This window comes from Temnothorax americanus, unplaced genomic scaffold (assembly GCF_048541705.1).
Source record: "Temnothorax americanus isolate GAGA-0224 unplaced genomic scaffold, ASM4854170v1 Scaffold26, whole genome shotgun sequence".
Classification (NCBI taxonomy): domain Eukaryota; kingdom Metazoa; phylum Arthropoda; class Insecta; order Hymenoptera; family Formicidae; genus Temnothorax; species Temnothorax americanus.
In genome coordinates, this window is record NW_027509401.1 from 1,347,812 (window position 1) to 1,363,886 (window position 16,075).

At 38.7% G+C, this 16,075-nt stretch overlaps 2 protein-coding genes and 1 long non-coding RNA gene across 10 annotated transcripts; 1 reads left to right on the forward strand and 2 right to left on the reverse strand.

Annotated features, from left to right (window-relative positions):
* Positions 1–118: 118 nt before the first annotated feature.
* Positions 119–8,925, reverse strand: LOC143899161 (ATP-binding cassette sub-family C member 5-like). Of its 6 annotated transcripts, none has more exons than XM_077409189.1 (26): positions 8,705–8,925; positions 8,168–8,432; positions 7,703–7,843; positions 7,439–7,588; positions 7,136–7,294; positions 6,919–7,066; positions 6,606–6,839; positions 6,353–6,526; positions 6,125–6,272; positions 5,852–6,000; positions 5,503–5,613; positions 4,835–4,945; positions 4,267–4,406; positions 3,737–4,198; positions 3,519–3,645; positions 3,252–3,397; positions 3,074–3,177; positions 2,816–3,003; positions 2,370–2,646; positions 2,127–2,280; positions 1,918–2,046; positions 1,559–1,835; positions 1,285–1,450; positions 1,023–1,206; positions 770–962; positions 119–653 (listed from the first exon to the last, which is right to left on the reverse strand). In XM_077409189.1, exons 3-26 carry the CDS (start codon positions 7,780–7,782, stop codon positions 399–401), a joined length of 4,266 nt encoding a protein of 1,421 aa, XP_077265315.1. In that variant the 5' UTR covers positions 7,783–7,843; positions 8,168–8,432; positions 8,705–8,925; the 3' UTR covers positions 119–398. The 6 variants fall into 6 exon arrangements, with proteins under 6 accessions (XP_077265315.1, XP_077265314.1, XP_077265318.1 ...); XM_077409188.1 differs by having other exon boundaries at positions 8,584–8,925; XM_077409192.1 differs by lacking the exon at positions 5,503–5,613 and having other exon boundaries at positions 8,584–8,925.
* LOC143899177 (uncharacterized) lies at positions 8,858–9,617 on the forward strand. The gene is made up of 2 exons (XR_013257408.1): positions 8,858–8,996; positions 9,086–9,617. It is a non-coding gene; the product is annotated as an uncharacterized LOC143899177 (long non-coding RNA).
* Positions 9,349–16,007, reverse strand: Glo (heterogeneous nuclear ribonucleoprotein glorund). Of its 3 annotated transcripts, none has more exons than XM_077409209.1 (9): positions 15,694–16,007; positions 14,798–15,092; positions 14,300–14,443; positions 13,378–13,516; positions 11,755–12,020; positions 11,472–11,668; positions 11,269–11,388; positions 10,988–11,142; positions 9,349–10,742 (listed from the first exon to the last, which is right to left on the reverse strand). In XM_077409209.1, the coding sequence occupies exons 2-8, from the start codon at positions 15,054–15,056 to the stop codon at positions 10,993–10,995; spliced, it is 1,275 nt and encodes a 424-aa protein (XP_077265335.1). In that variant the 5' UTR covers positions 15,057–15,092; positions 15,694–16,007; the 3' UTR covers positions 9,349–10,742; positions 10,988–10,992. The 3 variants fall into 3 exon arrangements, with proteins under 3 accessions (XP_077265335.1, XP_077265334.1, XP_077265336.1); XM_077409208.1 differs by having other exon boundaries at positions 11,043–11,142; positions 15,694–16,002; XM_077409210.1 differs by having other exon boundaries at positions 11,043–11,142; positions 11,848–12,020; positions 15,694–15,997.
* Between the last annotated feature and the right edge of the window lie 68 nt (positions 16,008–16,075).

The following is a 16,075-nucleotide window of genomic DNA, read 5'->3' on the forward strand; positions in this document are numbered from 1 at the left end:
AATTTCCAGTATATCTAGAAGTTACATACAACTAGTATAATAAAGATTATAAATTATTATAACAAATTAATTACTTGGAGGATTAAATATGAAAAAATGGAGAAAATGGGAAGATTTTCTTGTCTTCTTTTTATATTTATACAGATACAGAGTACGAACTTTTAATAACATATAGTTTTAATCTTTAATTAATAATTTAGTAATTAATTAATAGAAAAGTATAACCATTCATTCAATTTACTCACTGTATTTTTGTGAAATATATATTTTTCTTTTTCTTTCACTTACTTATGTGACCTCCGAGAGTTAGTGTAATTAGTTTTCATTTGCTGATAAAACGCGACTAAAATATTGCGATAAAACTTGCGATCGCGATTCAGATCTCTGCGGAAATTATTTCACGCGTTTTTATCCGCGGCAGCCATCAGTTTCGAAAATTCAGAATCCGGACGAGAGAGAAGCTTCGCGGGTTCATCGAATTCGGCAACCCTGCCCTCGCTCATGACGAGAATGCGATTACATGTGACGACCGTTTGCAATCGGTGAGCGATCGTAAGTACAGTACAATCGGCGAACTCGTTCTGCAGTGTGTTCTGCACCATCGTTTCAGTTTCCGGATCAACAGCGGCAGTGGCTTCATCCAGAATCAGCACCTACAAAACGATAAATTTCAGTGTAATCGTTAATATTAATTTTAACATTCTAAAAAAAATCCAAAAATCAATTTTAAATACATGTAATATTGCAGAAATCACTCAAAGTGTGTTACCTTTGCACTATGTAATAGAGCTCTTGAAAGACAAAGAAGCTGTCTCTCGCCGACGCTCAAATTATTTCCACCAAATCCAACGGAAGCGTCGAGATTTCCCGGCATAACAGATACCTTTTCTTTCATCTGAGTCTTTTCAAGGGCGCTCCAAATATCGCGATCGGCGTGCTGCTGGAAGGGATCCAAATTAGATCTGAAAAAACGAATCGATTGAAAAGAGCAGTCAGCAAAAATTGTCAATTAAATTTATTACCTTATAGTGCCGCTGAATAAAATTGGATCCTGAGGAATAATCGACAATTTACTTCTCAATACATCCAAATCCAATTTCGAAATGTCGATACCGTCAATCTTAATAACACCCTCGCAAATTTCGACTAGTCGGAATAAAGCTACGACCAAGGAGCTTTTGCCCGATCCCGTGCGACCCACGATGCCTAAAATAATTCACAATTATATTAATCTCTCGCGTGAGAAAGTGCGACAAACGAGTTAGGGAAATATTTGGTCATTACCGATTTTCTCTCCGGCCTTTATGTTAAACGAGACGTCGATCAGTATGAGCGGTAGCTCCTCCCTATATCTCATTTGAACAGCTCTGAACTCTATTTTGCCATGAGAAGGCCAATCATCGATTGGTTTAAGAGCGACTGTCCTGCTTGCACCTTCCCTCTGCAAAGTCTGAATAAGAAGACAATGAGATAAGTAATAAGATTGAGATATAAATATCAATCACACAATTAGCATTTATATATTTACGGAATTATAAATTAAACGGAAATAAATTACCTTGAGGTAATAACTGATTCTCTCTACGCTTATAAAGCGCACCTCCGTCTCGGACATCAGTCTCACTGTATACTGGAAGACGCCAGTCATTTGCGTGGCATATGCCATAGCCAGACCGGCAAAGGCCGGCGAAATCTCATTTTTGAAAGATATCACGAGTAACGCGGTTATGCAGGACGAGGCAATTACCAAACTGTCCAGCCTCACCGCAGACCATCTCATCGCGGCTTGGCACAGATGCTGACATAAGTTATTCGTGTTGAATAACTCTTCAAACCTGTCGATGAGAAAAAATTTAATCGTCTTTCCTTATTATTTTATGTTTTATTACCCCCGACGCAGTTTCACTGAATGATTACCTATATAAGAAATTCTTCTCCTTTTGAAACGCGTGAATTGTGCTCAAACCTTGGATAGAAGTTGTGACGAAACTCAAAACAGGAGACCGCGAGACACTCTCCATCCTCTTCAAATCCCTCATTCCTATTCTGCAGAGGTATGAGAAGAAACCGTTGATCACACACATGTAAATTATATACGTAAATTATGCGATATTTAAGATACTTACCTAAACAGTTTACCAACAAAGAAGAACAATGTACCAAACAGAAGTAACGGTATCGAAAACCAGGGCAGTATACCGCAGATAAAGAAAATAGCAAAACTACAAGTAAAAATATTTTGCACCATATTTTCTATCGATATGGGTAAGTAATTGTCAACTGCAAATCAGAAAGTATCGATCAAATTAGATGATAAGTATTAATTCGCAACAATGCAAGTGTTCAAAATCATTAAAAAAATCACTCACTTTCGTCTATGTCTCGACTGAAAACGTTTTGTATTCTACCACTTGGAGTAGTTTCGAAAAAGCTCAACGGAGAACCAATGATTTTGCGAAAAAACGTGTTGTGCAATGTAGTCGAGGCCTTTATCGTGGCAAACATAATGACTAGGCCACGAATAAAACTTGTCAATAGTATACCGGCGATGCAGGTACCGTATATATCTCGATAAAACGAGAAGTGAGGATTGGCGTTTATATTCTCCGAATATACAGTATCATTAGTTCCTGACACAGTTACGTTCTGAAAATTGAATGAAATAGATACGTGATTGATATGATATATCCAATATTAACTCAAAAAACTAAGCAGTAACAAATAGTATTATTAAAATATCTTATGATTGAAGAAAAAAAAAGATATAGATGTTTTAAAATGTATATTTTAAATATTAAATATATGAGTTACTTACGCCTCCGCCAGCTTTAATCCATACAGCGAGCCACCAAGTACTGAAAGCTGAACTGCCTACGTTCAAGAAAAATGTAAAAAATACAAGAATAGCGATCAAGTAACCACCTGTGGCTTGCACGTATGTGTGATAAGTGTATGACTTGACAGATCCAGTCTCGGACTTTTCTGCTACTGTTAAAGCTATTCCTAAATTTGAAAGAGAAAAATTATTAGAGGTCTCCAAATCAGAAGACATCATACAACTAAACGCGCCCACCTTTGTATAATTTCTCTTTTCCATAATTTTCCTTGTGCGCAGATTCCGCTTTTCGCACTTCTGAATCGTCAATATTTCTCTGCATCACCCCCGTAGATTTAACACTGCGAAGAAGGGAAGGCCTACTGTACCGCTTTCGAACAATTCGAAAAATACGTACAATGTATATTAAACGTACGCTGACAAATGATCTTCCGTTACAATTGTGCTGTTTTTCACCATCGAGGCGTATTCCCTATCGAGTCGCATCAGATCTTCGTGGGTTCCATGCTCTACGATCTTGCCCGCATTCATCATGTAAATTTCATCACAACGTTTTAAAAACTGCAACAAAAATATGTTTGGAATAATTTAAAATTCTAAATAAATTTCATTGTCAATTATAAAACACATTTATATATTAATAAAATGTCTTGGAATTAATTCCAATTATTTAAATACCCACCTGAATGTTATGTGTCACGAAAAGAACAGATTTGTTTCTTAGAGCTTCCAGGATCAATTTCTCAAATATATACGAGCCGACATATGCGTCAACCGCGCTCAAAGGATCGTCGAGAAAGTAAATGTCCCTGAAACGACAGATATAATTGCAATATTTATTTTAGCAAATTTACGATCGATGTACTTATTAAAAGAAAGACGGCAAAAGATTTTGCGCACCGATTAGCATAATATGCTCGCGCGAGCGCGACCCTCTGCTTCTGTCCTCCGGACAAATTGACACCCCTCTCACCGATCTCGGTATCGTCTCCTCCCGGCAACATGATCAAATCTTCCTTCAGGTTGCAAATTGTGATCGTGTGATAGTAACGTTTGGCATCGAACTCCTCGCCAAAGAGTATGTTCTCCTTGAAGGTGCCATTCACAATCCACGCCTGTTGGCTGACGTAGGCGCATGTGCCTTCTCTCAGGATGTTTCCCTTCGTCATCCTCAGCTGTCCCAAACCTGCTAGCAGTAGACTGGACTTGCCGCTGCCTACGTGGCCGCAGATACCGACCAGTTTTCCTTTGGGTGCTCCGAAATGCACGTCGCTAAGAACTTCGACGTACTTAGCTTCCTGCGTCGGTTGATTCAAATTTTCCAATTCAAGCGGATTGTCCGTGACCGGTGGCAATTTCTTCCTACGTGAAAAATGATTATCGTGACCTATGGGAGGAATTACGATAATTATTATGGAATAAATATTTACTTTTTCTTGCTGTCGGTTGATGCATCCGTTTGAAGCCTTATGCTGTCGCAAACGAAGGTGCCATTAGCAATGGCAACCGCTTGCGATCTCACAATCGGTTTCGACGCTCGGCAACTGCTCTCGTCCAACAGCAATACGCCCTGTGCAAATATCGCTTCGTTAATCGGATTATCTATTCAATAGGTACTTGAAGAAACGCCATTATGTTAGAAGCACGCTAAAAGCAAACAAGCATAAATATGTAAAAATGTAACTGTAGAAAAATAAGATAAAGGTATGCAGTATGTACACAGCGATATTAGGGCGAAATATTCGGATACATTAATTTCTAAAACTAGAAATACAAATTTGTGTAGCGATATACTTGTTGTTTGAGTAAATCACAATTGTTACATGATACAAGTACAAACGAAGCAATAGACAATTGTTTTGTTAGCAAAATAAAAGCCGATTAATTATTATTCGGTTATATCGAAAGGTGAAAATGTTAATTGACCACAATGTTACGATACAACACGTATGGTGCAGTCGACTGTGCATTCCTATAGATATAAACAAGAATAAACACCTTTATTCTGCCATAAGTTATCTTTACTGCAGCGATATTAATTAAGGCCACTTGTAAAAACATGAAAGAGGTACGAATTTGAGCATTGAGCACCGATACGAAGGGAAACACCTGAAAAGTGTAGAATTAGAACGATCATGTTAGTACAATTTGTACTACGCGTAAGCGTGGGAACGTCATGCCCCCAACTCGATATTTACAGCTGGCAATTCGAGTATTCGGTATACTAAAATAATCGCTAACAACAGCTGTTTAAATGTAACAGGATGCTTTACAAGGCATGCAGTGTTTGCCCATCACAATTATTCTCATTTTAGAAAGCTTGTGCTTTTTACATTAAAACGACATTGACCTCATGTACGTATTATTATAGGAATAGTGCTCGTGCTGTCTTTCTTCCAATTTCTTTTTATGAAAATTACTCTATTAGAATTTGGCTACAATGATCGAGTATCATTTGACCAACTTGGATAAAATTCAAAAATTTTTTATTAAAGTTATTCATTTTTTTAAATATAATTTTAATAAAAATTGTATAAAAATAAATAACAATTCACACAAAATGGACATGTCAAACTTGTTGAACACGAGAACTGGCTTCCTAATAATAGGTACGGATATCCGACCCATTAAGCTGTACATGAAATCACTCAAAAAACACTGGAGACCTTGAATCTTCTAAGAGCTATGAGGGCGCTCATAAAATATCGCGTGGTATCCTTAAGTGACGTGAGTGCCAGTCTAAGCAAATTTCCAAATAACGTGGTCATTGGGAAAGCCTGTAATGTAATCCATCGATTGTGTAAAGCCAGAAAGGAATTATCTTGTAACGAGGAATGCAAATATTCGTGAAAACGGTTTTGATCAAAGGGAAAACTTTATCGTTTTATCAAACTGCTTAGTGCTTACCTATTAGATGTTATTCGATTTCTCCTGATATACATAAAATCAGGATATTTATAAAAATATTGTACATCTTGAAAATCAGAAATTGTATTGATAAATTGTATTATATACCTGCGCGGCCGTTAATCCACTGCCCGAGGCAATGTGTGCTAGAAACGTGATGATCGCGGATATTACAGGTATAGCAGGCGTTAGAGAAATGCTAAGACTTTGAAAATAAGCAGTCTTATGAAGCCATCGTTCCTCCTTCTTGCGTATGGCTGTAAAAACATCAAATCACTTGTGTTTCATAAATACATATATCTTTCTAATAAAAATATATATATATTGAAATAAAAATAATTCTAATTCTAATTTTTTAATTTTCTATTCTATTATTCTCACCAAGAAGTTTCTGGCCAAAATAGTTCTCCCAGGAATACATTTTAATCAACTTTATGCATTCCAAGATCTCACTCATGAGTCGCACTCGAGCGTCCGTAATATTTACCGACTTCGAGCGAAAGTAGCCAGTCGCGCGAGAGATGAAGTACTAAAATACAGATATTGCTCCGTTGATCGAAATATGTGTGTGAAATATGTGAAAATATGCGTATACAACAAACCACTTACCTGACATGGATAAAACGAGAGAAAAGCTATCATTCCTACCAGAGCGATGGGATTGAATAACCACAATACATAAATTATACCGCAACTTATAACTATAGGTCCGCTGATAATCATCGGCCCATAAATAATCACATCGAAGAGCCTTTGACTGTCGTTGCAAAATAAATTGATTACCTAAAAGTAGAAATCACATATCATATCGAGAGCACCTTTATTGCGTTTAAAAATTTATAAAACAAGTTGAGCAACTTACTTCTCCTGTACTTTTATTGCCGAGACTATTTAGCCTCATAATCTTCTTATATAACAAAGCTGTACAAGCCGACTTCAATCGTAATCCAGTTTTGTAATTCATATTCCACGTCCAGGTGAAAAAGAAAGCTCGCAGAGAATCGCATACCGTCAATAGAAAAACCCATTTAATGCCATCCCAAAAGTTCTCTTCTGGAGACTCCACGTGCTCCAATATTTTCCTCATTATAATCGTCTAAGTATATAAAAGAAAATTCTGTATTATAACAGAGACATTTAACAACAATTTGTTGTGAACATAAGGATGATCTTACAGGACTGATAAATCCAAAAATAAGAGAACAAGTTAATAAAAAGCATGATACGCAAACTCGTGTGCGTACAAATCTCCACGCAACCATAGAAAAAGATGCTGCATTAGGGCCGTTTTGACTTAGCTCCTGTTGCCAAAGTACGTCAAGTCTAAAAAAAAAAAATTCTCATTTATACTGTAACCATGTTCACAGGAGACACGCTAATGTATTAGTTTACCTGAGTGCATTGTATTCGCAGGTATCATATACTGAAATATCCGGTAAATCATTTATCGTAAGACCTTTCTTGTACGCCTTCCATAAGTACGGTGTCATCCAAGTTATATATACATACGAAAATAACCCAGCATTATCTGCTGGTGAATTTTCTTTCTTTCTGTAAAACGTATTTTCATCACTAAAATATTCTTACATCGTTACACTTGATATATATTTTATATAAAAGTACATTTTATTAAATATATATATCATTTTGAATTATCACGAAAGATTATTTCGAGACTTTGATTACGATACATACTGGTTCTGGTACCGTACTGGTATTAAATTGCTCAAAGCATTATTGTACTTCTTTATTCCAGACCTCGGCATGTATTCTCTAACTTGTCTCGCTGTACTACCACTTGCCTTTGGTAGGAGAGATTGCTGTTGTCTATCTGGCTCCGAAGATCTAACGGAAAATTGAAACGACGTGTTATATATCTTCCTTAATTCGAATGGTGTTTCATTGGCTTTATTTTTCTCAAGGAACACGAAAAATAACTCGTGTGGAATGACTTTGTACCTTTCATTATGTTTATGCTGTGTGTTACTTTCAGTCCGCTTGTCATTACTATCATTGTTGCTTTCTGCGGTTTGGCCCATCTTCGCAGGATATTCTTCAACGTGCTCACTTTCACAAACGCATCAATGATACTCGAAGAATCTGAAATTTGTATTTCACACATCACAATTACACATCTCGAGGAACAAGGGAGATAAAGATCTGTAATCGTCGCGCGAGGCGTGCCGCGATAAAACGACATTGTGTAGAGATTACATACACATTCGGTATACATATCTCGGGAACCTCGGGAATACTGAAGCGCAAACAAGCTTCTTCAACACAATTGCGAAATGCGTGACACGACTGAAAACAACCTTCCAATACCGGCATACAATTCCCACATATTTTCATCGACACGTAATATGTAAATAAATAACATCCGACGTCCGACACGGTTCTCTCTGTTATACCGTTTTTACTCACCTCATCGACACTTATTGTTAGTATAGGCGAGATACGCTCGTTTGCATCGACAAGTAATCGCCTACATCGGCTACATCGGCACGATACTGATAAGAGCGGGGGTTTAATCGGTTTAATCTCTCGACATCATTAATGAGGTGCGTATTTTTTAAATTTCCGTCCACGCGCTCAGCTGAGGCGAAGGGAGAGGGAGCACACGCTGGCGTGCTGCGCACATGGCACGCACACTGACGCACCTTCTCGTATCGCTGATGACTTTGGATACCTGTTAACAGCAATGATAACATTTAACGGCGGCATTCGGCACACTGATATCGTCGCGTAAAGGTCAAATTCGAGTATTTATTAGCGCGTGAAAATACGCCTTTCCCGTCTTTGGAAATCAACGGCGGCCAACGGCGGGTGCTCGTTTGTACCTTGTTTACCGCATCGAAAATGAAAATCACCGAAATCCCTTCCCAGGTTCCCTTTCGGTTGACAATATATCGGATCCGAATCGAGGTCAATGAACTCGAGCGTGCTCGAGCGTATACGTACTCGAGAACGCTTTGCGCGCAGGCAGACTGGCCTTCTATCGAAGCAGCCGCCCGCTTTTGTCTTCTGGAAAAGCGTGGGCGAACAACGTCATATCTGTAATCTCAGTTTCGTCTTCTGACAAATCGGTTTTCCTCCTGGAACTTCCGTTTACAAGCACGATAAACTCTGCGTGCATTGTTTACTTAATGAAGCTGGACGTGATGAAGCGTCACGAAGCGTCTGTATGCGAGCGACGTGTCAACGTGTCAACCGTGGTCGCGGCTATATACGCGGTGTCCGAAAAGATCGTTAGGTATGTCACAGGCTGATCACAGCCTTCGAGTGTCTTGTCAAATGATAAAACATTTTGTAACATTTCTACGAAACTTGATTTGAATATAGGTCGAACAAACTTCGACACTTGTTGACGTTGAATAAATTTCGTCTACACAAAAATACTACAAAAAATAGTCTACACAAGATTTTGGAGAGTAAATGAATGGCTTGATCCAGAATATATCCTCTCTTGGACGTGCGAATATTAAATAAAAAAATCTCAAACGAAAGGCTGCGAATTCTTAGACAAACGAAGCTTCGGATGAATGTGGGACATCGACGGGATTTTCAAGTGGTTTCAATGATGGATTTTCCTCTAAGCCTTAATCTACGTGATCTTGGACGAGAATTTTATTCTATAATTGTAAGAATATATTACATAGGCCAAGAATGTGTGTAACAATACAAATATAAACAAGTTAGATTTATTTACAATTGGATAAATTGTTAGATCCGCCAGTGCGTAGTTAAAAATAATTAGTCAGCGTAATGCTGCTTAAACGTTCTGCTGAACGTTCAATTTAAATGACGGGTCTAACTTATTTACGTTCGTATTGTTCGTATAATCTAAGGAATTACGTATAATTTTACGTATTTTCCTCTCGTTGTGTTTTACTTCTTTTTTTTTATTCAAACATCTCAGAGAATATAAACCGAAACTGTTATATAAGGCTTATGCGTTAAGTATACACAACATTGACACTTGCCAGTTGGCATCTCTTTATGCGGGGTTCGCAACACCTACAGAACAAAAATTATAATTCTTACTCAAAGGTTACACAATACGTCATATAGTACATTATCGCGTTAGGATGAAAAATGAGCTCTCTGACTTAGGTTCCTTCGATACACACGAGACAATACGATGAATTTGTTGAGGTGCGATCGCGAGCTACTAGTCAGTCCGTGTATATTACGATCGTATATTTCGCGTTTTACAGCTCGTCGCTACGTCTCAACGTATATTGACGATCATCTTTATGTCTAAGCTCGCATCAAAGCCATTACGACATATAACATGTTTATGTACCTTATAAAATTATAACTCTAATTATTTGATATTGGATCAGAAGATATGTACGTCGTCATGGAAAACAAAAGGTACCTTTTTCTCACATTTAATTCAATAGTATCTGAATAAAAGTAACACCCTTCCCTGATATATTCCCCAAGAATATAAGAACTCGCTTTGAATTTCATCTCGACGACGTACGATTGTCTGTTGACATTGCGCTCAGTTTAAAGGAAAAGAAAAAAAAAGATATACGTTATCGAAGATAAAGGGGGAAATTATCGTCTTTCCACCTTTAAGTTCACTAGTGAAAATTAAATTGCATCATCTATGTAACTTATCCCTGTGTATGTTATCCTATTCCTATCCTATGTTTAAAATTACAATATCCCATACAAGTTATAAAAAGAAAAAATAAGCAAGTACTTACACACTACCGATTTTGTTGGCTTACGATTAATATTTAATATATAATTAAAGACTACGCAAAGAAAAAAAAAAGAAAAAAAAAGGACTATTCATATTGCATCAGCGTAATTTAGTGTCTTTTCACCACTGATCACTTTGATTTTGAACGAATATAAATCGTCGTTTAGCGTTAGAAACGCATTGCCCGATCTCAAAAACTATTGTAGTTATTGCCGCCCAACTGCGAGTTGAAACCTCTGTTGTTTGGCGAGTATGCTGGCCTGAAGTTGTTGGTACCTAAGCCTGCGTACAAAGAAACCTATATATGCATGTATACATAAACATGTTAAATAAATGTGCGATATTGTATCAATATGACGCGATAAATGCGAATTGTTGAACAATTTCCTGCGATTAGTGTAATTTAGGTGTATTAAATTAGAGTTGTTTCGGAATATTTTTTAATATAAAACTATATACGAACCATTTACAATCATAAGAGATTATTCCAACATTTAATATATTTTCAAATTAATTTAGAGAATTACACGTTTTATCTTCCGTTATGCGTTTTCAGTTTTCGATATGATCCAGCAATGTTACCTCCACAGAAATTGCCGATACCGCTTAGTGACATGCTACTCGACCCGCCGGTTGAGTTCATGAACAGTTCGATATATCTGTGCGACATGTGGCTTTTATCCTGTAACAAGACGAACAAGTTAAAATCAAATTATCTTACGCTGTAACCGAATTACGTTCCATATAAATGGTTTTTAAACTAAAAGTTGACTTCGATTTAAAAAATAATTAAAAAGGAGACACAAACCTTGCACATTGCTTTTAGAGCTTCTTCGTGAGTCGCGAATTCCACGTCAGCTTCCCCCGATGGACGACCGCCATTCTCAAGAATAATGCGGACGTTCACCGGCTCGATTGGTCTGAAGAACTGTAAAATAAAAATGTTACGGATAAAAATTGGAAAAGGGTTTTTCAAAAATGGAGGTTTTATCGTTTGGTTATAAGAATTACATCAGCTATGTCTTGTTCCGTCGCCTTGAACGGCAGTCCTCGCATATGGATACTATACACGCCGGAGTTACCGCCCCAGGAGTCATTGTTGCCGGCTCTGTAATTGCCGCCCTTCATATCCATGCTGCCGCGCATTCCCATATTGCCGCCGCGAGATCCGTAGTTGTTCCCGCTTCCCCATGGGCCGTTATCGAAGTCTAAAGTAGATTACAAAGTTTACGATAAAGCCGGAAACAGATTACGAGATTTAAATGAAGTAAATGATAGACATGTAAATACATACGTAATGAATTAGTACGTGAATTGTATAATAAGTCTCTATTACGGTATTCTCCTGCACGATTGTCTTCGTACTTCGATAGATGAAAGGAATCACCTCTATTTCTGGATCCTCGGCCATTGTTGCTAAAGCGATTCATCCCACCGAAGCGATCACCTCGAGTGTACGGCGCGGGCCTCTGATTGAAGCCGCCCATAGGACCGCCGCGCATTTTGGGCCCGATACTAGCGCGTACCTCGGATAAACTGCTTCGGAAGATCTCGATATATCTGTTAACGATCGAAGATACACGCGTTAGAGAGGATCTGCAGAGCGACACGTTAGCAAATAAATATCGTCATCGTCATTATCATTATCATTACTCTCACCATACAAATGCCACCAAATTGAAAACTCGACAAGACTTAACGATACGGACTTAATTCGAGAGATCACAAATGGTGAGAGACGAGAAAAAACAAAAACAGTGATACACGGAGACTCTATATAGAAATGGAAAAGGTGGAAAGAGGAGCCATTCCTGCAGTAGCCAGAGATTAATTATTTACGATCTGAAATTTACGTTAGAAAGAAAAAAAATAAATAAGAGGAAACTTGTGAATTGTCAGTTTGGCATTGAAGTTGAGTTTACGAATGTGACAGAACAACTGTTCATACTAAACCTCCGCATTCTTTTATTAAACCTGCGAACAGAGACCCTCCCACGACGAAATCGCTTCCCGACGTACCCACGCCACATGTACCCCACAAGCCCATGCGACGCCGACGATCTTCGGGCAAGTTACGCTCACAATTGCACCTTTTTTGCAGGTGAACATTTCTATTGACGTGAAAATTTCCTAATGTAATAAAGTAAAATAGTTTGATCTCGAAGTTTAAAGTTCATCTGCAAAAAAATGCAATTATGCGCGTAGTATAGACGTGCCGTATTGGATCGATGATTACTATCTCTTTTTCTCTCTCTCTCTCTCTTTCTGTCTGTAGTGCCCACCGAGCTTTGGATTGCCCTACCCACCTCCCATGGAATTTGGTGATGATGGTAAGGGGCTATCTCCCGCCCCCCGGCACCCACCCACGGATATAAGTAGTTCCACAGGTCCACAGTACTTTCGCTTACGTACGATTATCTGGTTGTAATTACGTTTTGAGAGAGGCAGTTTCTTTATATCAGATATGAAAAAAGTTCTCAAGAGGCGATCCTCTTTCACAACCAAAAAGAAAAAAAATGTTCATTTGCTTGTCATATAGTCTGCAATTCATCGAGGAACCATCTCGACACGGTGAGGGTCAGGAGTTTCTCAAACTAGTTTACGTCGTGAACTCTTAAAATGTGCGAACACACACATGTATATATATATATATATATATATATATATATATATATATATATACGCTGAGTAGCTTAATAACGATACAAATGTAATACGGTTTCTCCATTTTTATATTCGCGCGGAAAATCTCCTCTTCAAGGAATGATAAAGAAGCTGCATCCGTATCGTAAAATTCGTTCCCACTATTTACTAAACGAAATGTATATACCTACATGTACTACGATCAATAATATAAATGATATGGAAAAGTCATAAGAGTATACCCAAACCCAGCTATACCGTCTCAGTGCCCCACCTGTGTCCTATCTTTTCCTTGTGTTTCTGCAGAGCGCGCTCCGCAACATCTTTGTTAACAAATTGAACGTAAGCCTCCCCAGTACTGCGGCCCGTGTAGTCTGTCGGTAGTGAAATCCCGTTCGGCAAAATCTCCAACCCTGACCCACACATAATCAAACATCGATATTGTAACTTATAGGAAAACCCATTAGGAAAAAGAAGTTATGGTCAAGCTTATTAAAAACCCTTACAAAAAAAAGCAAGATTTTTTCTTTAAACTCTAATATCGCGCATACAAGTGCGCATTTTATTTTTCTTTCTTCCTTCTTTCTCTTCGTGATTCTCCTTATATGAATTAGGATATTAAAATTGCCACGCCGAAAACCAAAGTTAAGAATTAAGCTTGATCACCGAGTCGCGCAGTGAAAATACTTTTGTCTCGTTCGTACAAATCATAAAATCATAAATCAACGGCGCGCTCGTATGGCACAACTCAGATCTTAGCGGGATCTTAAATCTTAACTGAGGCTAATCGTCGATATCAGGATACAGAGACGTCGCTTTAGATGGTATTTAATTTCTGCTACTCGACACTCTCGTTATCTTGTTACTCTTAGTGGCCAATTTTAGAATAAGCACGTAACATTAGGGAGCAATTGTTGCAGCTTGCTGGGATTTGCTGATGCGAGATAGTAATTTTAGTAAATTTCTGCTAAAGCCATCGAAAGTATTCCGTCGCTGCGTTCCTGAGATAATTGTCAAATTTCGTCTATTTACTTTCGTCTTATGAAAAGGGGAGTATAAAAATAGAAAGAAAGTTACGTATTTGAAAAAGATGAACAGGTGTCCGCTTTCCAAGGATTAAATAAAATCTCAATGACACTTGGGTATCAATTAAAAAGCATTGATACTGGATACTTCGATCGTCACGTGTCAAGTACCTGAGAAGAATTGCGCAATTTCCTCTTTCGAACAACCAAAAGGCAGGCCGCGCAATCTCACGCAACCGTCGTCCATCGCGTTCTCCAAATTAAGACCGCTCCTCTTCACGACCCATTCCATCTCGCCGCGTTTTGCTTTAAAAACTATAAAACAGTAACGATACATAAATTATTACAAAAGATTTAACGACACAGATAATACAACATATATCGTAACAAGAGAAAAAAAGATAACTTTCATATTTATCACAGTATACTTATTTAACATCCAAGTTCATTCAATATACTTGTACAAATATATTTCTATAATATATTTCTACAGATATATATATATATATATATATATATATATATCGTAGATTAAAAATATAAAAATAAGAAGCTTAGTATCTCAGTATCTCAGGAACATTCATAAACAGATAAACAAGTCATAAAGAACCATAAAAGAAATTATAAATACGTTAAGAGAGAATTAATTTTAAATATAAATAAATCAACCTTCGATATAGCGATGGCCCATATGATCCCTATCTCTTTTGCATGCCTTCTCGATATCTTCCGGAGTATCCATTTCCACGTAGGCTTCCCCACTGGGGCGTCCCTCGCGAGACGTAGTCATATGAACTCCATTCTTGCCATTCGAGATTGAACAGTCGCCGAAGAACTTCATGATCTCGTCCACGGTGGTGGACCACGGCAGCCCGCGCACCTTAACAACGTATCCTTCCTCCTCGTGATCCCCACTGCCGCTCGACATGGTTCTAATCTAGTATGATCTCGCTCCGAACAATGCCTGTAAATACAAAGATGAGATAGTTCGCTCGGTTTAACTCAACAACGTCAATTAGTGCGACAGAGACAAGACTCGAGCACATCGAGTACCAGCAATTTCGCAGCGGTCGAGCTTCCGAAACATCAAGATCTAACGTAATAAGGTTTACGTCGACATTTTGGGAGCTGCGCCCGTGCAAGAAACATACACCGATCGTAAACAAAAATAATATAAAAAGGAAGAAAAAGACGAAAACTGGGATACCACGAGGATTTCCCGGATTTCCGTTGACTTCGAATCGCTTTCGGATCTACCGAGTATCGATAGGGAGAAACGAGACAAGATTAAACGAGAAAATATTGACAAGAGGAACGAGACGAGGTTCGGTCGTCCGGACTCGAACTGCGCTCGCACATTCGCTTTTAACTCGAAAGCAAAATTATATAGGAGAACTACGAGGTGGCGAATCTAAAATCACATTGCGCGTAGATGCAGGAAACACGCGTAGAGAATCTACGGTGTCTCGCGGGGAAAACTACCTGGCTGGCGAGGAAACGCCGTTTGCGAGAAACGCGATCGAAGACGGACTCGCGATGCCGGAATCCAACTTTGCTCAACTTACCGCCGCGAAGGCGTCGAAACACCGTCCTCGAGAACCCAAGGTCGATTGTAGCGATCAATTAGAAAAACGGAACACCCACAGCCCACGGTATCGTCCTCGGAATCGGTTCCTACGAACCGAGGACCAACGCCACCGATGAACCGAAGAATTCGTGAACGCAAAATGGCGCGCGATGGCGGCGCGTTTGATGATTCCGATACGAGCAACGCAAGCCGCGTTTCCATAGGATTTTTTTTCAAGAGTGCGCGCGCCCTCTTGAATTTCTAACGTGCGACCGGCGATGCTCTCTCTCTTTCTCTGGTTTCTCTCCGCCGCGCCGTCGTAGTAGTCAATAGACTCAATAGTGGATTCTGCCACGTCCGCGGTGCTCCCGCACCGTCTC